General features: G+C 32.9%; 1 protein-coding gene across 1 annotated transcript in view; it reads left to right on the top strand.

The window, feature by feature from the left end:
- The window catches only part of LOC134687084 (uncharacterized), a 139,224-nt gene that overhangs the window by 23,648 nt on the left and 89,324 nt on the right, over nt 1-26,252 (top strand). The window contains exons 2-6 of the mRNA XM_063547062.1: nt 14,230-14,299; nt 16,435-16,905; nt 23,503-23,739; nt 24,302-24,358; nt 25,995-26,123. Of these exons, the coding sequence (XP_063403132.1) occupies nt 14,230-14,299; nt 16,435-16,905; nt 23,503-23,739; nt 24,302-24,358; nt 25,995-26,123 (964 nt within the window). The remainder of the gene's footprint in view (nt 1-14,229; nt 14,300-16,434; nt 16,906-23,502; nt 23,740-24,301; nt 24,359-25,994; nt 26,124-26,252) is intronic.

Below are 26,252 nucleotides of genomic sequence, written 5' to 3'. Positions count from 1 at the left end.
TATTACAAGTGTGGACACAGATCAGGGTGTATATTTAGAGCATATATAAAGATTCGAATAGTTATTTTTTTAGTTAAATTCATTGTTTGGAAAGTAATTTTTTTTTTATGACTATAGGTAGGACTCCACAGTTAGAAAATAAAATTAAAAATGAGCCCCAAAATGTTTTATCATCTCCTATTCCTGGATTTCTAATACATTAACCTAACTGTTTGTGTTGTACATGTGCATATGTATGTAATCAGTATCTTCCATAGATTCAATTTTCAAAAGTTAAAAGGATGAAAATTAATTCCTTTTATGTGTATCAATGGCACCATTCTGCATTTATTTACCATAAAATATTGCAAAAAGGGGGGTGAACATGTCATATATCCCCCCAAAATTTGGATCAAACTAGAATTTCAATGCCTTTGAGTGATAACTTTTTGGAAATTGTTTTCTTAAATCTTTCTAATGATCAAATAAAAAATGGTTGTCTTTCGCCTCAATTTTTCGTAAAATCCAATCACAAAGTTCGTGCGATAAAAAGTTGGAAAAAATTATTGCAATAATTGCCGGACCAATGTATGGTATGGACATGCAAATACGGACTGTCATACAGAAAGCAGCCTACATTACATACATTACATAACCTTGATGTTCATATAAACCCAATACAAAGGCTATTTTAATACTCAGCTATCCAAAAATGAATAATTTTATTGCACACTAGCTCTCATATTTGAAAAATCCACAGGGGCCAAAATGCGAAACTACACACCTAACTGTGGAGTGCTACCATATGTTTTATAGGAAAAAAGTGTTTTGTTGTGCTTTTTGAGAAGTATTGTTTCAATTTTAGTTTAAAACAAAAGTACGGTTTCTGTAATAATATTATTTGGACTTGTATATATATATATATATAATTATAATTAAAAAACATGCGATTGATTTTCTGAAAGCTGTAAACATCCTCCTCTCCTTTTATGACCCAAAACGTTAAAACTGAAATTTATAAAAATCGAGAGTGTGCTTACACCCAAAGATATGAACAATTCACCAAAGTTTTATGGGAACTCGTGAAAGCAGGTTCTGGTTGTAGTTAATGGACATGTTGACGACATACAAACGGTCAGACAACAGAGTATCATAATTTGTCCCGTCTAAAACAATTTTTAAAGAATAATAACGTTAAAACTGAAATTCTAAAAATCGAGAGTGAGCTTACATCTAAAGAAATAAACAGTTCACAAAAGTTTTATGGGAAATCGTAAAAGCAGGTTGTAGTTAATGAACGATATATATGTTGACGACATACAGACAGTCAGACAACAGTATATCCCGTCTAAAACATTTTTGTAAGAGTATCTGATGTTTGTTTGAAAGTTAAAAAGTACTACTTTCAATTAAAATATAAATCTGGCCGGGCTAAAGTTATTGCAGAAAACCTTTTAATACACTGACCTCTGTAATTGAGGGGTGTCAGAACATGGAATAATTCCAACTTGCCTTTTCTTACCATTTTTTATTGATGAAGCATAAATTAGTGAAGTACTGTTACAATTTTCATTTTTTAACTACCCTCGTCACCTGGTTACCACTTACAGAGTCACTCTCAATTCCCTTCAATCTTACTCACACGCATTCCTAGGCTTTGATTCCATAATCTTGTCCTGGGTGGACAACGGTTTACAATAATTCGGACAACGGTTAACAATAATTCGTCCCGTTGAAAACACAGGCGTTTAAGATAGATAATACTAAAATCTTGAATCGTTATTTGTTTAAAGTTTGTCGGATGTTTGGTTGAGAGTTAAAAAATACTATTTCAATGAAAATGTAAATCTGGCCGGACTAAAGTTATTACAGGAAACCTTTGAATACACTGACCTCTGTAATTGAGGGGTTTCAGAACATGGGATAATTCCCACCTGCCTCCCTCTTACAATTTTGATTTTGGTGGAGCATAAATTAGTGAAGTACTGTTTCAGTTTTCATTTTTTAACAACCCTCGTCAGGTGGTTACCGCCTCACTCTCAATTCCCTCCATCTTGAATCGTTATTTGTTTTAAGTTTGTCGAATGTTTGGTTGAGAGTTAAAAAGTACCACTTTCAATGAAAATGTTAATCTGGCCGGACTACAGTTATTACAGGAAGCCTTTAAGAAATCATAAGTGACTTAATACATTGACTCTGTAATTGGGGGTGAACATTCAATTTGGGTGATTCCCACTTGTTTCCCCCTTTGGGGGAGCGACAGTAGGGATCGGAAACCCACTTTTTCTGGACGATCAATGCATTTGAATGCTACATATGGTACATGTACATGTATCACTTATATCTGGTAATCAGACATAAACATGACTACATGTGTTTGTGTGGCATTCCTAGTGCATGCTTCCTTTGAAAACAATCTCTTTTAACATGAGAGACGACCGAGAAATTGATCAAAATGTCTAATATCTTTAAATCCCCATTTTGACCTTTGACCGCAGTTTTCAAAAATCTGCACCACTTCAACACTCTACGACATGCCTTAATCAAAGGATATTATAATAATCTACAAAATAAGACCAAAATAAGCCGGCCCGTGAGGTATTTCGGTCCGTTAAATTTTAAAATTTGCCTTATTTGTCACAGTACAGTATGGATTACACCAGTTTATGTCATGGTACATTATTAGACAATCGTTCCTAACCCAAAACGTTATGACTGTCCCTTTGGTATCTTTCGTCACTCTTTTATGGGTTGGGAGCTCAACTTACCCTCACCGGCAACATGTCAGAAAATGTGAACAAATATCTTATCTACGGAAATTATCGACCAAAAATATTCATAATTAAGCTTTAGATATGCAATAATATATGGCCACCTAAAAAGATAATTTTGGGAAAGTTTTGTTAAAATGCCATAAAGAACAGAGGAAAAATAAGAACTGTAAAGTTAACACCCGGTCCATGATGTTATGAAAAAAAAAATGATGAAAATTCTTGACTGATATTTAAACTTAAAAAGATGTTAATAAGAACTATAAAAATTAGTCTTCTGACATGTTCCTGACACTAAGGTATATCAAGTTTGTTTTTAAATGGACAAATAAAACAGTACTAGACCAACAACACATTGAGAAGATATGTCCCCCTTTTTTTTAATATAAAACAACGACAGGCATGGTTGTCGTGTGTTGATGTGGTTAATAAATGTTTAGATTTTTATATTGATTATACCGTTGCAATGGTTCTACACTAATAATTTTTTGGGGCCCTTTCTCTTCAATAGGGTGTTGCTAAACGACGGAAACGGAAAACGGAAAGGAAACGGAAAGTCAGAAACTTTTATATAGACCGAATTTTGCATTTTTTGGGGGGAAATAAAGAACTGTGAAAATCATTATATCTTGTCTTGCTGGTAATGTTTGCTATTAAAAGTTATTTACCATATATTTGAATATATCAGGCAAGCAAAAAAAATCGTCATATAAGGTCGATAACTCCTGTTAGATTACATTTGACACTTTTTTACGTGAATGGACATAAGGTAGAACTCAACATTCTAATAAAGTTGAGAATGAAAACGGGGAATATTTCAAAGAGACAACAACCCGACCAAAGAGCTGACATCATCCGAAGGCCACCAATGGGTCTCAACGCAGCGAGGAAATCCCACACCCGGATGTGGTATCAGCTGGCCCCTAAATAAAATTGTGTACTAGTTCAGTGAAAATGTGCGTCACACCAAACTCCAAAACATATAAATGAACTTGGGACAGGCACAAAAATGCGGTGGGCTTAATTAGATATAGGAAGATGTGGTGTGAGTGCCAATGAGACAACTCTCCATGCTTTGTGAGACCCCAAGTCTCCCCTATACCTCTAGCCAGTGTTGAATAAAAAAACCCACATATATGAGGCATACACACAGTAAAACTAATTTAAAAGAAGTCCTAGTCTGATGCTAGATTAGATGTGCTTTTCACATCAGGTTTTCGTTTTTTCATAGTGTTTCTTAATAGACTGCAGTTGTTGTTTTTTAATATCATTGTTTTAATTTAAGCCACGTCGGCTTACTTGGCTGACATGCAGGGCTATCCAACACAGTTTCTGAATTAGATACACCAATGGTAATCATTGCAAAGTTTAACTAAAAGTATAAGGCGACTCACTAAAAAACAGAAGTTCACTACGTTTGGCCCAGCAGTTTCAGAGGCTGAGCAATTTTGTAAAGTTAACAAAGATGAAATCGTACGACGAACGTCAAGTGACGAGAAAAGCTCACTTAGCAGGGCCAGGTCAGTCAAAGTATAACACGAAAGACTAAAGCAGGTCTTAGTACCAGCAGAAAACGACCATGACAGAGCAAAAATATTGAATGAACATTTCACTATAATTGTATCAACTAAGAAGACATCAACTGAATATGTACCACTAAATTAACCGTGCCATCCAAAACGTAAAGACATAATAATTTTAGTATGGGCGAGAATACAATTAGAATATGGATTTAATAAATAATCAAAGTACTGAAATACTGAACATTGAATGACCACAAGTTCTTGTGGATGGTCTTTAGCAATTGTCTCAGGAAAAAAAAATCGCATATTTCTTTAACTGACACTGAGATTGATGTACAGAGGATTATTTTTTTCTGAGACAAGTTTGTGTGGATGACGAATAAATGACAGTATATTCAACTTCACCGTAATAACTATTAACTTTTATGGTGTAGTGATACAAATCAGTATACTGTTATTTATCATATATTAAGTACAAAATACAGCTATTTTGGATATCTAATAAAGGTTCTTTTTTCCAGTCTGTATCACCTACCCTGTATCGCATACCCCGTATCGCATGGCTAAACCCGTATCGCATACCCCGTATCGCATGGTAAAACCCGTATCGCATACCTTTTTTTTTTTTTTTTTTTTTTTTTACTAAAGTCAGTTTTTAGGGTTTTTTTTTGCTTAAAGGGGCACTAGCTACGATATATATAAAAAAATAAAGTATGATTTTTTTAGATCAATCATTAATCAAATTGGAATAATGAAATAATAATTTGTTTTTAGCAATCAATTTCCTTTAATTTTGTTGAAATAAGCGATTAAACATAATTTTTGACTGATTCGCTTGCAAGTGAAAACGTCATCATCATTCTAACCGGTATTCATGTGAACTTCAAGTTAACCCCTAGCTAGAGATTGACAACGCATGCATTGTACGTGTACTGGTTATTTAAATAAAAAGAATGTCAACAATTAAAGTGAAACTACGGTAAATCATTTGATTACTAATTCGATGCACATAAAATCATTCTTATATGGTTAAAAACAATTAGAAACATCTTTTTTTAATCTATAAAATAAAATCAAACAGACCTATAAAAATGCAATTGCACGTGTTGTTTTAATCTATTCGTATCTTTATTTTTGTTTACATCGCTTATATGGTCATCTGAGGTCAAATCGATAGTTAATTAGATGGCGTCTGGACTAAAATACACACGAAACGAACCTATATATTATCTACCCCATGCTCTGTAAACTGTTTATTTTAGACTTTTGATAGTTTGGATAAATGTTTTACATTGTTATAAACCAAATATGAGAATTTGAGTCAAATCGGTTACAATGAATTTGACAGCTAGTGCCCCTTTAAGAATTTTTTTCTAAAAAAAGGTAATTTTTTGGAATGACGTCATTGTTTGGTATGTTACGTCACGTACATCAAGTTTTCATATTGTATGTGACGTCACGAACATCAAGTTTTTACAACATATTTTTGTCACACTCAATGCAACTATAAAAAATACAAAACACTTAGATATATACAATAATAAACAAAATATTTTCAAAACAACAGATTGTAAGGTAACCTAGGTGCTTCCTATAAATAATTGAGCAGTTATTTTAAAGCTTGGAAACAAGACAAAAGCAGAACTGAAGGTAACACAGTGCTATGGATCAGAAAACAGTTCATATACTATAATACTCTTCTGTTGAAATATATGATAAAGCGTATAATACATGGCAAAATCCGTATCACATGCCGTATCACCCTCGACCAATATCATCCCTCAGGCCTAAAGGCCCTCGGGCTGATATTGATGTCTCGGGATGATACGACATATGATACGGATTTTGCCATGTATTATTCTCTATATATTATATCAAAATAACAGTTACATGTAAATATGATTTCAATCCATTTGTATATCATTTTAATCCACTATTCTACTTATGATAGTGCAATGCAAGTGTAAGGTGGACACTTTTCTGTAAAAAATCGATTTATCTAAACGTTTGGATACGAGTAACCATTCACATTTTCCTGCAAATTATATTTATTTGAACCGGAAGTCCGCTAACGATATGAGAATACTGTGTCAGGTTCCCAGATTATCGGTACGTGTGAATTGGTATAATCGCTGATTTTGTTTACTTATATATATAAACTTCAACCCAACAATGTTAGATCTGTAAATCAATGGAAATTTAGGCGATAGCAATACATCGAAATGACCTTAAGGTCATCGCGATGTAAAAAGTATGAGGGGCAGACGAAAAAGGCTATAGAATGTAAAATAAATAGACCTAAACAATATAAAATAAATGAACAACAGGAGACATTTGGGGATTTCAGCAAATTAAGTATCTTAAACACGCATTCTCTGCAAAATGCTGCAGCAGATAGTTTAGTCCAACATAATGTGTTACCGTCTATATTATTATAATATCATCAATGCTTTACGTCTTACATGCATGCTTCTTTAATTAGTTGTTAGTGGCCTTGTAATAAATGTCAGTTATCTGTGAGTACTCTCAGATCTGTACATAGTGTCTTTTTGTTATTGGGATATACAAGTACCCGGTCACGTCCACTTGTATTTGTGTCCATCTGAGAAGTTACGCCTTTTTAACGGATTTTTATAGTAAGTTCGTTCTTATGTTGTAATGTTATACCACTGTCCCAGGTTAGGGGAGGGTTGGTATCCTGCTTGCATCTTTAACCCCGCCACATTCTGTACGTATGTGCCTGTCCCAAGTCAGAGTGATTGTCGTTTGTTTATGTGTTACATATTTGTTTTTCATTTATTTTTTTGTACATAAATAAGGCCGTTAGTTTTCTCGTTTGAATTGTTTTACATTGTTATTTCGAATTCGGGGCCATTCATAGCTGATTATGCAAAAATTGTGAGGAATAATTATTGAACTTTTAGGGAAAAATTAAGCGGCATGATATGTGAAGCAGCATCGACAATTTGATTTTGAAAACCTTAGGTCATGACTACAACTCACTTGTTATGGGTACTGTGCAAATTGTTTATATCCATGTAAGCTACTAATTGTTCGCCACTTTTACACATTAATTCGTATTTTAATATTGATTTATATTCTAGGAGATATAATGCTTTTCCTATGTAAATACCAAACAGCATACTTCAGTATTGCAAGGATTTACAATACAAATCCTTGAGTATTGTAATAGAGTGAGAAAGGCTTTGTATAGTGGAGATTTTGTCAATTTATGTTCATAAAAATAAAGTATACTAGAACACACCCGTGATATAGCGGGTCCGTGATTGAATTAAAGTATATAACTATGCGCAAGCCTTATTTTAGTATTAGTATTGTCATCTGATAAAGTCATGCCGATTATAAGATACACAGTTTTCTCTGCTTTCTGTTTAAACCCGTCGAACTGGAACTGATCAATTATTGGTAATATTAATTATTTGGAAAACAGAAGGTCCTGTGATTATAACCCGTGTATATAGCCTATTAATCCTGAATACACTGTTTGGTGGTGCGCCTGTCAGATGCGGAACGTACACATAAAGGTAATAGGTAACAGGTGAATGTACTATTGGTAACGATATCGGACTCGACCCGGAACTTCTTAATTATTGGCAATATTAATTACATGGAAAACAAAAGGGCCTGGAGTGGTGTAAATTTTAATCTACATCTTTGTACTATAATAGTTATATATAAAGTTGAATTCTTTGATTCGTCGTTTTTACGTAATGACGGCTGAAAAATTGGACCTCGTAATTTTAGTATTATAGATAAGTCCATTCTAGTTCCCTGGTTTCCATATCTGATTTTGTACATATGTACCATTGTCCTATTAGGTTTCTTTTACGTTCTCTCCATTATACAAAAAAAAAAGATGCAACGAAAATCACCAACGCAGGACAACGCAAGAAGATACACCACAACACTAATCTTACTTCAAGGCAAAAAAAAAAGAAAATAGAAAAAAATGATGCAAAGGATTTCCCCAAAAGTAGATTATTTCACAAACTATTCATAGAATCGAGACCGATGTCAATCTTTTTTTTTAGGCCTATAGAGATTTTTTGTTGTTGAGTTGCTATCTTATTGACATTGATCAAACTTTAAATAAAAAATAAAAAAAGAAAGTCGAACAGACTATTCTGATTTGCACGAACAACGTACACATGACTTTATAAAACATAATAATTACATTAGATGTAAGTTTCATTATAATACGTTATTCTGATTGGCTAACATGTTATTCCGTAAACAATTGCATCAGACAATAACATTTAGCATGCATGATGACACGAGGTCCCACAAAAAAGTGCACAGGTGAATTATATAAAACTGGATAAAAATCGCGTTTTCATGATTTTAGCTAAAAAAATGTAATTATAAGTATTGAATACTTCTTTTTGAAACTTTATAGGGTTGTAAAAGCGTTGACCGTGCGTACATTTTTAGAATGAAGCGCTTCCGCGCTTCATACAAAATGTACTTCGGTCAACGCTTTTACCACCCAATAAATTTACAAAAAGAAGCATTCAATTCTTAAGTATCATCATCTCCTGGAAATTATTTTAATACTTTACATGTATGCTTTAAAATCTTTTATTTTAAATTCATTCCTCTGGGTTTTTTCTTGTGAAAATGTGTAATACTATATAAAACATGCCTATGTAGATAAAATAACCATAAAGAAAAGATGGTAATTCTTTCTGTTGCCGTTTTCCATTTCCGTATTCCGTTCCGTTTTCCGTTTCCGCCGTTTAGCAACACCCTGTTCAATGTGAGCTAAGGCTCCGTTTTGAAGACCGTACTTTGACCTATATTGGTTAACTTTTACAAATTATTACCTAGATGGAGAGTTGTCACATTGGAACAAACCACATTTTCTTATATCTATAAACAATGAAGAAAATAGCAGACTTGAACGCCCGATATATATGTGAACTACAAACAAATATTCACAGGGATATAACGCTTCAAAAGTTGATGTCCATGTATAATTATTTTACACTATCACACGACATCGTTATGCACATCAAATTGAAAAGGTAACATAATATTAGAGAGAAAAAAGTTGGATGTCATTGTATGGTGACGACTATATATATGAGTTTATTCAGACAACCATGTACTGATTGACAATTTCTTCTGGGGGCATTTTGGTCCGCGATGAACTGATTTTCACTGCAACATTTGTGTAAATATAAGAACCAGCTAGAATGAAAAATTTTGATATGCATGTTTTCCCCGACCCCTTGTAATTGTTGTCCTTTGCCAATTTCGAGTAGAGAAAACTTGTCGCAATCTGTAAGAGCGCGAGCTGCTGTTGGTGTGCCAGACATCAGGGGTCAATAACTAAAAAGTTGCATATGTCGTGAATAGGTAAAAACTGTCTTGTGGCTTTGGTTGAAGCTTTGGTGGAAACGCCTCCAGTCTAAAATCACAATTCATCATGTTTGACATCTGAGAAAGAGACCTTATTAGAAATAAAACATAGCTGTCATGATTTTAATAAGATGCAACTCCTGGAATAGACCTTTCAATATCTGTTCATTGGAAAAAAGATGCGGCAGAATAATTCTTGCAAATCAAAAGCATTGTAGTGCAATAGTGCATAGTTAAAATGTACCTACAAAAACGTATCAACCCATGTTTATTTTCAGGTGCACAAAGACATTTCTTATAATCTCTAATTAAAACCATAAGAGGTGCATAGCTTTTCCGAATAATTAAATATTCCCGATATAAACAAGTGGGCGTATACTGTTTTACTTCTGACTCTCCATCCGTCCATTCATTCATCTATCCGATATTTTTCAGTCTGTCAGTCCTTTTGGCCATCAGTGGGTTCTTGATTCCGTCCGTCTGTCAGTCCGTGCATACCATGCATATTTTTGTTGCATCTTTTTAAGGAACTACATTACAAGATTTTTTTCCCGGATTTATATAAGAGTAAATATACTGTGCGACGCATTTTCGAATTCATCACTTAACCACTTCCAGTTAACCGAAAACCCCTTGTGCTGTTTGCATTATCTTTCATATTTGCATTGTCCTTGTGACTTTTTGTGTTTCTTTATTTTGATATGACGTGGCTCAGTAATTAAACATCTTGATAATGTGTTATTGTTCTATTAATTTTTTGTTGTTGTGGTCTTTTATATTTACTAAATTATAATAATGTTTTGCCTTTATGCCCTTTTCTGTTTCTTTTATACCTAAGGACATGGCTCTTTTAATAGAAGAAATCCACAATTTACCTCTAGAGGGGGTCTCATTGGGGGGGGGGGGGGGGGGGGGGGGGTTCCGATCCCGGATCCCGCTTACTGTTTATCAGATTTCCGTATCCCGCTCACACTATGTACGTAAGCAATTCTCATTTTTTTTGTCATTTCCCGGGTCCCGCAAGAACTCATTTCCCGTTTTCACGACACAATAATTTGACTTTCACGTGTCCCGTTTACAAAAAATCGTCAATCCCGCGTCACGCTTAGACCCCAATGAGACCCACTATAGACAACCGACAAGAAGGAAATATTAACCTCTATTGATTTACATTCTGCAGAGGATATGCCTAAAGAACTATAGACTATCTTATTTTCATACATTGAACGACAAAAATATTTTTGATCTCTACCTGTGACTGTGTGACGTTTACATTCTGACGTGCAATTCTACTTTTGTTTTTATTTTAACCTTGTTGAACTGGCCATGTGGTCCCAATGATTAAAATCTTTTAATCGTTTCTGAGTGGATTTAACATGCATATATATTATTCAAAATTAATTAAGAAAGCAACGAATGAGGTTGTAAAATTTGATATATACCTTTGTGTGCTTCTTTGTTAAATATTTATTTGTTTTTATTGTTTTAAGGATACTTGTGAGGTATTTTTACATCCTGACATTATTGTTTGTGCTATTTTCGTATTCTTGTCAGTTATCGTTGCTTGTGTGCTTTGTCTATTATATATGCCTTTCGAGATTACTTTGAAAACTTGTTTTTTGCTTGTCTTTCATTTTTGCTATGTGCATAAACGGCTTTGTCTATATACCCTTTTACGTTTTTTTGTTACACATATGACGTGGCTCTGTACTTTTACATCCAGTCATTATGTAATGGTAAGAACAAGGTACAATAAGGGCTATTTTTTGCCCCCTCTTCAAATGAATTGAATTTTATAATTTCAATAAAATAAATATAGAAGCTTAAAAAATTACAATTTTATATTTGTAATTATCATTTGTTGGTTGCCTAGGAACTGATTTAAAATCTGCTAATTATACTCTGTTTTAAACCTTATTTTTCAAACATGTGCCTTTTTTTTTATATGAATCAAAATGTATCATCGTATAATACATATGTTGAAAACGCAAACAGTAAATTGTCTCATTTTTCTGAATTATTTATACCAGTATTTATCAACACCTTAGCCACCAGAATGACCCTGTATACTTAGCAACCAAAGCCTTTAATATCTCTGCAAGGTTTATGCAATCAATAAATTAAATGTGTTAACCAAAGCTAGGTTTCTATTGTTAGGTGATTACACGACAATTGTAAATATCTTACTTTTTGTTAGCTTTTTTATGCTTAGAAAACCTAGCAACCGTATCCATTGCATAGCATCGATTTTTTTATATATGATTTACGTTGATATTGTTCTTTTTTTTATGGTAATTTGTCATCTATGCGGTATTGATATTTTGTGGATTTATCATTATACGACTATGGATGAAAAAAAACTTTGTGTTCACTAAGTGAAAGAGAACTTCAACCCCCCTACCCCCCCCCCCCCCCCCTACAAAAAAAAAAATAATTAAACTAGTCTTACGAAATTTTTTTTTCCAAAATTTCAAATTTATAATGACCTTCAATGCCCTCTCATGATGACATCATACGTATTAGGTTAAGCCCTAGTCCCATAGCAGATAAGTTAAAAAAAACAGAATTCATAACTTGAACTATTGTTTTATTCAATGATTTAACAACAATTATAATATAAACAATGAAGTAAGTGGCAGTGGTCTTTAATAAAATTAAATAATGTTCTGTGAATGTACGTTGAACCAAGAAGTCTTATGAGAATCATTCTTTGTAAAAAAAAAGTTCCACTGCATGAATAAAACTTCACCTTATTTATATCATAAAGATAAAATTGAGAATTGAAACGTGGAATGTGTCAAAAAGACAACAATCTGACCAAATAGTGTAATCAGCCAACCATGTACATGTATAGCTAACTTGGTTAAGTATATAATATGCAGAAACGTGTAAACAGCATCTTAAGATATATATAGTCTCATATGGACAACAAAATATACGCCATTGATGAAAATCTGCGAAAAAAATATTGCGAAAAGACGAAACTTTAAGTCTGAATTGAAACTGTCGGACTTCCATATTAATGGTGAAGGTTATTGGATAAACCTATCATAGTGCATAATCACATATCAACCACATTCCATATAGTTTTATATATGTATGTAATACCACATAATGTGTAATCTCCAAATCGATCAAGGTCTTGTTTAGAAAAGACACAGAACATCACACGTCAATCAGCTCGAAGGAGGAATCACTTTAACCAGATTTGCTGACAAGGTGGACCAAACTATTTTTTATTTCAATATACTGTAAACCAAATTATTTTCGCGGATACTTTATTTCGCGTTTATACCCAGCTTGTCAACTTCGCGGCGATTTCCTTTTGCGATTTTCTTATTTACTTAATGTAGTTTGATAGGGTAAAATCTAAGTTATTCCTTTACGCGACGATTTAATTTCGCGTTATTTTTCTACTCGCGAAAGTCGCGAAAATAAATCGCTCGCGAAATTTAGTTTGTTTACAGTAATTGAAATTCATTATTTAGATTTCTATACTATTGTATGCAGAGTATGTCCAGTAAGAGCAAACAGACTGAAACCTAAGCTATGGCTAAAACTTACATGTGATTAACAATGTGTACAAACATATGCTTTATCTTAATTAGTGAGCAGTTATAAATAATTAAAACAGAAAAGTATGTACATCAGCAAGAAAAAAAAAACGTATTTAACATTAAAAGCTAATAGAATTTCGCAAGACAAGAACAATAATCGTATCCGTATGCTGAAGTCCGAAAAATAAAGTGCCCGTCGAACTTTTGTTATAAGCGAGAAGAATTTGCCTCCTCGGTAGTGTGTTGTTTTTTGTCACTTTTTGATAAACAAGGCATCTCTACTTTAAAATTCAAACTCTCAAGGAATATAACAAGACACTAAAAATGATTAAATTTAACATAAACAATCAAAGATCTACTGTTAAATTTAAGGGCCTCATTTGCTTAGTGATTTAATCAGTACAACTACTGTTTCACTGAACTTTCAATGACCGGGTCTTAAGCTGCCGCACGTAGCACGTATGCAAAACTCCTATATTAGTTCATTAGGATTTTTTTCTCTTAGTAGACATTTGCATTCAGATATCGCAGATCAAATTTATTCGTTCATTGTGTTTTATTTACGCTTTTTGATTGAGTTAATTCTGCCAATTGATATTTTATCGTGTGTTTTTCTATGTTGTGATGTTATAATATTTTTTCAGAAAAAGGGAGAAGGTTTGGATCCATTAAAACGTTTAATCCCACTGCAAATGTTTGCACCTGTCCTAAGTCAGGAATCTGATGTACAGTAGTTGTCGTTTGTTTATGTAATATATACGTGTTTCTCGTTTCTCGTTTTTTTATATAAATTAGACCGTTGTTTTTCTCGTTTGAATGGTTTTACACTAGTAATTTTGGGACCCTTTATAGCTTGTTGTTCGGTGTGAGCCAAGGCTCCGCGTTGAAGGCCGTATATTGACCTATAATGGTTTACTCTTTTTAAATTAGTATTTGGATGGAGTGTTGTCTCATTGGCATTCACACTACATCTTCCTTTATCTATTGATGTAGATTGTTAGTCTTTATTTTTTCCAGGTAAATTGCGCAGCAATGAGGACATTATTCGTTACCATTCTGGTGTTAACACTACACGGATCCACTGCTCGTAAGTTTAATTTAAGATCGAAAAACTTCAATTTATTGTTAACCAACTTATTTATGTGTGCGATTTATTCTCGAGTAAGAAAAAAGGTCAACTATAAATCGTCGCGAATATATTAAACTTGTTTTTTCTTATATATGAAAATTTCAATGAAAATTTGAAAATCCCGAAATTATCAAGCACCTCGAAACGGACCAGAAGGAGTCTAAATCTTATAAAAGAAATAAAAATGGAAGTATACTACAGAATTTTTCACAATATTGATGACAGTAAATTTGGTATGACACAGATTTTGATTATTTTTTTGATACAAATTTGACCTATTTAACTTGAAAAGAAAGACAAATTGATTATTTTGGTTTATCTAAATTATTCTCTATAATAATATTAATTGAATTCTTAGGAACATTTGTAAAGAAAGCACATTTAATTGTCGAAAAATGTTCTTAAATTTGGCATATGATTGTGAAATCTTCTACTATAGGCCCGATATATCATAACTTGCAAAAATTCATTCGCCAAAAAACCAGATATATTTAAAAAAAAAATCACTTACAAAAGAGTACATGACAAATAGCAACCAACGACAACCACTGAATTAAAGGCTCATAACATTGGACAGATACATTGACCAGTAAGCTGGATAAATCATGTCTGTGAGCTCTCAACCTTTCTTTTAACATGAAATAGCTATAGGTGACACATGTGGATTTGCTTACCTTTCCTGGACACCTGACATCAACTCAGTTTTTGGTGGGGTTCATATTGTTTAGTCTTTAGTTTTCTATGTTGTGTTGGTCCTGTCAAACTAAGATTTAACCTCAAACTAATTGCAACAGAAAATGTTTAAGTTCTAACCTTCAACATTATGCCCTTTATATTACAGAAAAAGGTCCCATAAAATCTAACTTCAGGAAAACTCAAAATCAGCATTTTTAATTTCCTATGGAAATTAACATTGGAAGGGGAGATAACTCCGCAAAATTGAGTCTAATTTTGATCTCTTTATGTTGATTTTCTTGAAATTTATGTATTTTATGATGCTTTGATGAGGTTATAAGTTTGTTGTTGACTAAATTATATAATCTATTGCTCATAAAATGTACAAAACCGAAATATAATGAGTAGTCTTTTTTTTTGTGCATTTTTATTAAAGGAATTGAAAATTTGAAGCTTTGTGTCCAATTTGGATAATTTGGTACTGTTTCTCTGTATATTATATTTTTTCAGCATCTTACTTGTCGTAAGAAACTTAACCACAAAAAGAAGAAAACATGCTTAACATTTTTTTTTAAATTTGAGATTCTTTACCTTGACATGTTAAGAATTCAATTAATGGTCAACTTATGAATTGCGAAATCTAAATTGAAGCTTACTTAAAGATACGAAAACACCTTTATAGTTATTTTTTCTACTCTAAAGACCGTTATGATATCAAGAATCAATACATTCTGATGAATAGAAGCGAAAAAGTTATAATTTTGTATCAATTTCTCCTTTTTGCAAGAGTTGTCTCCCTTTTCAATTCAAATCTCCATAGGAACTTTAAATGGCTATCTTATTAGTCTTCCTCGAGTAAGATTTTATAGGACTTTTTTCTGTGTATATTTGTGACATAATGCTAAAGATTAGAACATAATAATATTCTGTTGCTATAACTTTAAGGTTAGGATCAAATTTATGCAAGATTGACTAGACTGTGTCTTGTGTACTAATATAAATCTAGTAGTATTTCCTTCTGTGTTAAGTATGACGTTGTCAGTTTATTTTCAATCTATGAGTTTGACTTTCCCTCTGGTATCTTTCGCCCTCTTTTATAGTGGTATACAAGCACAAAATTAGATCAACTTAACAGTTGTTTATGTTTCATATTAATATGAGAAAAAACAGCGTGTTATTGAAGTAAAACAAAAAGTGATAGTGATGTTTTCCGGATCGAAATTATGATATAAGACTAGACAGGATATATAAACTAGGCACATATTTTCTTATAGTAGCCTATGGCGAAAAATCTACTTGTATATCCTTTTCATGCTTTTGATGTTTAAAAATCGAAAGCAGCAATAATGAACTGACTAAGTATATATTACAAAATTGTCCTCGTTACTCTTATTAACTTTTTTGTTTGATTATTGTAGAGGATGACTGTAAGACGACATCACAAGGTCTCGAATATGACGGACAGATCAGCGTTACCAGACACGGCCAGACCTGTCAGAGGTGGGATGTAGAAACTCCTCATCGTCCTTCAGATTTTGAGGAAGTATCTAAAATGAAACACAATTATTGCCGTAATCCAGACGGTGATGACAGCCCTTGGTGTTATACCATGGACCCTGATGACACATGGTCGCATTGCGATATTCCCCTTTGCAAGGAGTGTAAGACAACATCGATGGGTCTTGAATATCGAGGAACAACCGGCCATACCCAGAGCAATATAGAATGTCAGAGGTGGGATGTAGAAACTCCTCATCATTCTGCAAATTTTGAGGAATGGTCTAAAATGAAACACAATTATTGCCGTAATCCAGATCACGAACCCTCACCTTGGTGTTATACAACGGACCCTCAATACACATGGGGGTTTTGCGATATTCCTTTTTGTGGTAAATTTAGATAGTTAGTAACAGAATTTGAAATTGTTAAGCTTTCTATCTCAGTATTATTGTAGCTATATTTGGCCAAACTTTTAGGAATTTATGGTCCGCAATACTCATCAGTCTCGTTCTTTATTTTGCCTATTTGATATTTTTGTTCAAATCACTGTTGAGACTTTTGTAGACTTCTGGAGCAAATACAAAATTTTGATATTGGTAAATATCAGTGTATTCACCGATATTAAATTATAATCAATTTACGTACACACGTTTACAAAATTAAGTCCTGGTATATATGCTGAGTTTATTCATGTACTTTAGACTTATCAGTGACACTCGGGAATTTTTTTTTTTTAAAAAGACAAAATAAAGTACGAAGTTGAAGAGCATTTAGAAATATTCTTGAATGGGACGATAAAACAAATCAAATGAAATTAAAGGGAGATCCCCGGGGGTCATCCCCACCCCGTTCAATATGAGCATGTTCTATTATCTTGTTAACTGTCCAGATCCCCACCCTAAACCAAAAATATTCTTGATGGGGACAATAGAACAAATGAAATGAAATTAAAGGGAAGTCCCTCTTGTTTGAAAACTTGTAAACGGTCAACATCCCCACTTCTAAACCAAATATATTCTTGAATGGGACCATAAAACAAATCAATTGAAATTAAAGGGAGACCCCTAAACCATATATATTCTTGTAGGAAATGAAATGAAATGAAGGGGAAGTCCTTGGGAGTCACCACCAACCCCTCCTATTTGAAAACTTGTAAATTATGGAGATCCCTACTCGTAAGCCATTTATATTCTTGTATGGGACAAAAAATCAAATCAAATGAACATGGGACCATATGAATGGGGAGTTATGGGAGCTTTGTTTGGGAGACTTCGTAACAGCATCCTGCTACAATTACTTCTTGTTTCCTATGGAAATTAACATTGGAAGGGGAGATAACTCTTGCGAAAATGAGTCTTTATTTTGTCAGTTTTTTTATGTATTTCTTGAAATTTATGTTAAGTATGATACTTTGATGGGGTTATACATTTGTATTTGACTAAACTATATAATATTCTGCTCATGAAATATACGGAACCAAATGTTATGGGTAGTTTTGTTATTTTGGTGCATTTTTCATAAAAAAAATTGCAAATTTCAAGCTTTGTGACCATTTTAAATAAATAATGTGAAAATTTGGTATTGTTAATAACTGTATACTAATTTGTTCAGCAACTTACTAATCAAAAGAAACTTTAAACCACAAAAAGAAGAATACATGCTTCATTAATTTTATTAAATTTATTAAATTTGAGATTCATTACCTTGACATGTTGAAAAATTCAATAAATAAATAAATTAGGACAAACATATATTTTTTGACTTCTTTCTTTAAAATTTATGAAGTTATGATTTTTGTATTTTCAGGTCAATACCCCCCCCCCCCTTTGCAATACATTAAAGAATGTTTTGGCATAATTAATCTTGGTTGCCATCCATCTGTAAAATGTCCGTAATCGTCATATTTTGACAGTAAGTCCAAAAACAAGCTTAATTTTGAGAATACTATATTATTTTATTAAATGGAATAATTAGGCAGTTGAATTATACCATTTACGAACCAAATTATGCCCTCTTTTTAATAAAGTCAATATTTTAAGTCATTTTGTGCTGTTAACCTTTTCCTTAAAGACAAATCCTTCTATTCAGATCTACCAATTATATCTTCTTTATATCTAATTTTTTACTTTAGGCTAGGTAAAAGCTTTACCAATAAAAACTTGTCGGTTTTGTTAATCTAGTTTTTAATAGAAACTATTTTATTAATATCACCATTTTCTGAGTGGAAAATAATAACGATAAGTAAATATAATAGTTTTCCCGCCTTTTTTTTATATTGTGAAATACCTTTAAAAAATCAAGTTTAAAAAAAAAGACCAATGATATATCCATGAGTCTTCAATGGAATATGCGTTGTTTATATCTAAAGAAAATAAGGGATTAAAAAGATGGGGTCACCGTTATGGAAAAAGAGATATTATTTATAAAAAGGGGTAAACAAATTGAATTGGCGAGGACACATTGCGCCGATTCTAAAAACAACGTCGAAAGACGTTCGGCCGGTTTAGGCTATATTTAATGAATGACTATTATCTATTTTGAATTTATTATACCCCACGCAACGAGTTTCGGAGGGTATAATGTTTTTGACCCGTCCGTCCGTCAGTCCGTCCGTCAGTCTTGTTTCTTCTCATGTCAACTCCTCTCAAACCACACAACAGAGTTTCACGAAACCTTTTCAGATAATAAGAACATACTATGTAGTTGTGCATATCGACGGGAAATTGCGATTCATTTTTTTTTCTAGGAGTTAGGCCTCTTTGAACTTAATTACTTTAATGAACTACTGCAACAGTTTGTCATCGCAACTCCTCTCAAACCACACAACAGAATTACACGAAACTTTTTCGGATAATAAGGACATACTATGTAGTTGTGCATATCGACGGGAAATTGCGATTCAATTTGTTTCTGGGAGTGACGCCTCTTTGAACTTATTTACTTTAATGTACTACTGCAACAGCTTGTCATCGCATCTCCTCTCAAACCACACAACAGAATTTCAAGAAACCTTTTCAGATAATAAGGAATACAATGTAGTTGTGCATATCGACGGGAAATTGCGATTCAATTTGTTTCTGGGAGTGACGCCTCTTTGAACTTATTTACTTTAATGTACTACTGCAACAGCTTGTCATCGCATCTCCTCTCAAACCACACAACAGAATTTCAAGAAACCTTTTCAGATAATAAGGAATACAATGTAGTTGTGTATATCAACGGGAAATTGTGATTCAATTTTTTTCTAGGAGTTACGCCCCTTTGAACTTATATGCTTCAATGTACTTATGCAACAGTTTGTCATCTCAACTCCTCTGAAACCACACAACAGAATTTCATGAAATTTTGTAGATAATAAGGACATGCTATGCATGTAGATTTGCACATTGACAGGAAATAATTATTCAATATTTTTTCTTATACAATTTGTTTTCCTTACAATTATTTAATTTATCCAATGACAATGTGGGGACGTGGGGTATGTGAGCGTGCTCACTAAGGTTCTTTAATTGAACCATAAAACTAGTTTTTGACTCTTCACATTGTAAAATGTGAAGAGTCAAAAATTAGTTTTATGGTTCAATAGAATCAAAATGAAGTATTGCCATTCATTATAAATAAATTTCTATCAAAAATAAGGCTCAAAGAACTTTTTATATTAACAAAAACAACGTACACACATGTTGGCGTATGAATACTCAACGTCAGAGTGGGCGTGTCGCCATCAAACTTGACAACATTGAAAATAAAACTTATAATTTTAACCAATCAGAAGACAGTAAATACACCAAATGTATTCATTCTTACAAATTTGGGACAACCCAGTTCTCTTCATTTGCTGTGTTGTTGTTTGTTTGTTTTGAACTACGATAAATTCACATTAATCTACACATGATAGTACTTTGTTTTCAGTCAGTATCACAGACAAATAATATAAATGCAGTGGTTGGAAAACAGTGCGTTGTACAAATGTACACACGAATGCTTCTATGAACATTTCATTTCAGGTTATTCATAGTGATTATGTGTTGTCAGAACAGGAATATTTTTAAAATAGTGAAGACATTTTTATTTAATATCATTGTTCAATCAAAGTATATCTGAAAGACAAGACAGAATTTTGCTTACGGTATCATGACTATTAATTTCGTTTAAGAATGTTGTTCCTTTTTATTTTGATGATAATTGCTTAAGTCATTAGAAATCTAAGACTCCGTTTCCACTAACAATAAAGATCGATCATTTCTGAGATCGCCGATCTTTAGTATTGCAGAAATAAGAAAGATCGATCTTCAATCGGACGTAAACATTCCATTTCAAGATGTAGTTTTAAAAGACCGATTTTTTTTATGAACCGATTGTTCTTCAAGTGAAAACGCTTTAGATACATCGCGATAGACTTTCAATCAATCAATCGATATAACATTCCAAGTGTTTTATGTAGATGTGAAAATATTCTGCGCATAGTCAGTTTGAAAATGTTCTTAAAAAAGCTAATTTCAGTGTTTATTCTTAAATGATTTGTCAGAACGTGCCATGGAAATAACAAAAACCAAATAAATATATTCGACGTTTTTGCGTCATTCTTCTCAAAATATATTCATAAAAAAGAAGATGTGGTATGATTGCAAATAACACAATTCTCAAAAAATGACCAATTGACACAGGAAATTATTAACCATGGGTCACCGTACGGCCAACAACAATGAGAAAATCCCATACCGCATACAAAACCATAAAAGGCCCCAAAAGGACGAATGTAACACAATTCTAACTAGAAAATAACAAAAAAGAAATTAATGAAAAACAAATATGTAACTCTTTTACAAACAACAACCTCTTAACTACAGACTCCTGAGTTGAGACAGTATCCGTTACAGCGCTCGACTGATACCGTTACTTATTCGTTCCTTATTTGCTTAGACGTAAAAATACATTGCACCTATTACGAAACCAATCTTTTCCATTGTTTTCTTGTCTCTGGTGTTAGCTATGGGTTCTTAAAAGTGAAACTTACCTTTTAACTAAGGCGTAAATACTCGTTTCAGTGTACGACTGATGCCCTGTTACTAATTCGTTCCATATTCGCTTACTATACGTGCGTTATTCGGTGCACCTTTAAAAAATATATCTTTTCAATTGACTATTCATTATTTTATTTTTTTTTCTGCAAATTACTTATCTTCAAACGAAATGACCCTTATAAGTATTTTTTCCTGACAATTCCTTATTTTTTATTACCTATAACATGTTAATCAAAAATAGAATTAATAAATGCAGAAGCATATAATTATCTAATGAACCAAATATTTCCTTATTTAATTTTCTACGATATTTTGTTAACGAAATGGTTAGACCGATTATTTAGATCTGCAATAAAATTGAGAATTGAAATGGGGAATGTATCAAAGAGACAACAACCCGACTATAGAAAAAACAACATCAGAAGGTCACCAACAGGTCTTCCATATTTATGTAACGAGAAAGTCCCGCACCCGGAGGCGTTATTCAGAATGTATATTTAATGTAAACGCACAAGTTCTTATCAGATCGAAAATGCGAGATGCTTTTCAGAGATCGATTTAATTTCAATTCCGTGCAAGTGTTTACGGGGTCTAATTAACATCATTTCTGTTTTGATCATTCATCCTTCGGCATCTAAGAATATCGAAATATTCCGTAATGTTGCTAGAAACTCAGTCTAAGTATACTCATACAGCTGCCATACCGTGAGTATGAATAAAACCTAGTCCGACCTCTTGTCTCAATTTTTTTTAATTGATTTTTTTCCTTATGCATTCCTCTGTAATTCTTCATTCCGACAACTTTTTAACACAGACACGATTGTGTTTTTTTTATATACAAAAATTGCGCACCTCATACATAAATATCAAATTTGGTAAATCGGAATGGTCATATAAAAAAACCTACAATGTTAGAAGGCATCGCTTATATGTTAACTTCTCTAGATGTACTTTGTTTAACATGTATGCGTCGTTAGGTTACTGTTTTGTTTGTGTTTATCAGAAATCTAATTATTATATTCATGTAAAAATGTAAGTGCCGTACACATTCAAAATATGTCAGTGCAATTTGCCATATCCATGTATAGGTACCTTTTGGTAAAGATACATTGAATTTTGATGACATGACCAGAATAAATGATGATTTTCGGACTTTCTTAATGATTTATAAAGTATCGATATGATTAAGAACCTACGAAAGTCGATACATGTAGAAAATTCAGGAAAAAAGTATCATAGTATAATTTGATTGGCTCATCTTGTTGTCGAGTATCCAGATTCTGTTTCGTTTCTTTACAGTCATTTTTGGTTATTTATTGTTGTTAGATTGCTGTAGAGTTGACTCTCTTTTCATTTTTTCATATTTTATCCGATTCTGGAACATGTTTAATATATAAAAACAATTTTCATTTTCTTCTCGGCAAATTATTCTATCAAAGCGATTATTACTCTCTCCATCGGCCCAAAGAGGAATAACTCTAAAAAACGTTTTAAGTTCGCGGAAACCGCGACTTCATAAATCGCTGACGCGGCATAATACTGTTGCGCTTGTATAGAGCGATTTGTCTTTAATTTGACAGACAACAACCAATGTCAATCAGGCACATAAGGTAGGTGACAATGTTGAGGACGTAGTTGAGCTCTGTGATCTTCTCCTTACCTGATAAAATGCCGAAAGGTACAACATAAAAAACAACGAATAAATAGCTCAATATGGTTTGACTCGTCAGATCGCACAACACAGGCTATGATATATAAAAAAAAATGACAATACATTCACAAGATCAACAATATTAAAGAAGAGTTAGAGATGAATTGAACTATGAAAAACTCGTTTATAATCTTTAATGACGCCGTATCGCTTTATTTATAAAAGATATCAATCTAAGGTAACAATATCAAGTTAAGACAAGACAATAACCGTCATAAACTCTGTCACCTTCGTTAGTTTGAATATTTCAGGCGATGGGTGTAAGAATACAATTAAAGGTACGGAATATCGAGGGACAATAAGCGTTACTGAAACCGGCAAGACCTGTCAGAGATGGGATTCAACTACTCCCCATCAACCTTCAGACTATCAATTCATAGATACATATAAACATAACTTTTGTCGTAATCCAGGCGATAAGGACAGACCTTGGTGTTATACAACCGACCCAGATGACCGCAGCGATTATTGCGATATTCCTTTTTGTGGTAAGTAAAGATTTTTAGTAGAAATATTTTACCAATGTGAAGGTCTATTAAATCTACTTAGACGATACGAATGAACAGTGAAATATTAAATTTGAAATACAATAGTTGCTCTCATCTGTGATAACAAATTGTCTGGATTGAAGGCAATTGCTACGTAAACATTTGAAATATTGCAGACGTGTTATCAGAGGTGATGACACAACGTAACCCGAGATCGTGTGATTACTAGTAACAGATTAAAGACTATCAAAGGTGTTAATTTGGCATAAACATGTCACGTAAAGATAATAGTTCTAGTCCTTTCAAACTAAAATTTAACCTCAAAATAATTGCAACAGAAATTGTTTTAGTTCTCATCTATAGCAATTACTTTCCGGTTAGGGTCAAAATTGAGTGACTCAAAGTCATAAACTCATATTGTAATTTTCTTTAGACAGCATGTTATTGTTCTTAATCAATTTGATGAGATATAATTCGTGTTCCGTGTTTATTCTAGAAAAAGGTACAAAGATAGATGCTCATCATAACTACCCTTATATAAATACATGGTTTTATGTTTTAGAGTGTGAAAATCCTGAAACACAGTATCGCGACCCAGACGATGGTATTTGTAAAGCAAGTAGGTATTTAATTAAAATCAAGTACAATTCAACGCATATGAGGTAATATAATATTTGTACAATGAATGATCATTATTGTCTCGCTCGAGGGAGTCAACTAAAGGGACATGGGTATGCTAGGTACGGGGCTTCAACCATGTATACATTTCATTGCGAACCACTAGCAGTAAGTCAAAGATATTTGGTATGCAGTTGTAATAGTATTGGCAAATCTCAATACCATGTAGATAATTTGGCACAGTCCCTCAAATATGGTCTATTCACTTTCGTTTAGTTTTCATGTATATGACTTTGGATATTTGCAAAACGTTTCACAGATGATATTGCATATGTTCCTTACGTCGTAACTACAATCCCTAACCCTTTTATGAATGTGACCTAGAGAGTTAGACTATTTACCGGATTTGCTATAACACGAGCAACACGACGGGTGCAACAAGTTGTGCAGGATCTGATAACCCTTCCGGAGCACCTTAGATCACCCCTAGTTTTTGTTGGGGTTCGTGTTGCTTATTCTTTAGATTTCTATGTTGTGTCAAGTGTACTATTGTTTTTTCTGTTGTCTTTTTTATTTTAGCACCGTTTAGTAAAGTTTCCTCGTTGTAATGATTTTTGGATTCACAAGCGTGAATTTTCCCGTAAAATGCTTACTTAGCAATACACCTGTGAATTTTTTAAATATGAAAGTTTTTGTACAATAAAATTGATTTTTAGAAAATAGAAGAATAATATAGCCTTCTTAGTGGGTTTATATGAATATTTAGATTGCTTTTAACATGTTTTATAGGCCTATTATATGATTGACAGTCCGTATTTTCCTATCCGTACCGTCCATAGGTCCTTACATTATTGCAGTGTTTATCAACAAAGATTTTGCGCTCGATCTTTTCAATTCAATTTTATGGCAAAACGAGCAGAAATGCATATGATTTTCTTTTGGACCACTTAATAGAAATAAACCTATGGATTCAGGAAAGGTATCACAGTAATTGATTGAAATTTTCCTGCAGACCAAATTTGGAGACTTTTGTGACATGTTCACTCCCCTTTTTTTGCTATATTTTGTATATAAGAAAAGCAGATTGTTGCCATGGTTACACCAAAAACGGATTAAATTTCACCCTTATGACCATTAGAAATCAAATCTATGGAAGATTCTCTTTCTATAAGTATATACATGCATAACACACATATGAAGCCTTCTTTGTCAGACAGGAGGGGAAAGAGGGTGTTTAAATTTTAAGTTTTTTTCCTAACTGTGTATTGCTACCTTATATTCTTCCGTCATCGTTCTATGATGTTGGGTCCCTCATTCATTTAAAAACATATGACGTGGGGATACAATGGAAACAGCCTATGAAATATATTCATATTTTACCACGGGTGTGTATTCAAAGCTTTTGAAGGACGTCATGTTAGAATTGTTATTAATCAGATTTTTTTTTATTAAATTTCCTTTTTGAATACAATGAACCAACATTAGTTTAGACTGTCCCTGTCCTTGTTGCTATTTTAAGAGTGATTCAATTAAAGAATGTTATAATCCTGACTACGATCCAGGTTGACCAAGATAATGAATTATCGAAAAATAAATGGAGCATCAAACAATTAAATGTTGATTGATTTTTTTTTCAGTTGGAAGTTACCAAGATTCTTGTTCGACAACTGTAAGCAGTTGTTTCTCTCCATTAATTTGTGCTATTAGTGTATGTGATTGTGAACCAGCGCACTTTTACAACGAACATGATAATAGATGTCACCCACGTATGTATTTATCATTAAGTTGAGTTGACAAAAAAGTCCCCATGTCATGACACAAACTCATCAACATATTTTCTATAGTTGCTTACTTCTATATCTTTTGATCTCTGGTAACAAATTGTCTCATTGTCA

Source organism: Mytilus trossulus, chromosome 10 (assembly GCF_036588685.1).
Source record: "Mytilus trossulus isolate FHL-02 chromosome 10, PNRI_Mtr1.1.1.hap1, whole genome shotgun sequence".
Classification (NCBI taxonomy): domain Eukaryota; kingdom Metazoa; phylum Mollusca; class Bivalvia; order Mytilida; family Mytilidae; genus Mytilus; species Mytilus trossulus.
The sequence above is the reverse complement of the archived record's forward strand: the minus strand, read 5'-3'. Positions and strand labels throughout refer to the sequence as shown.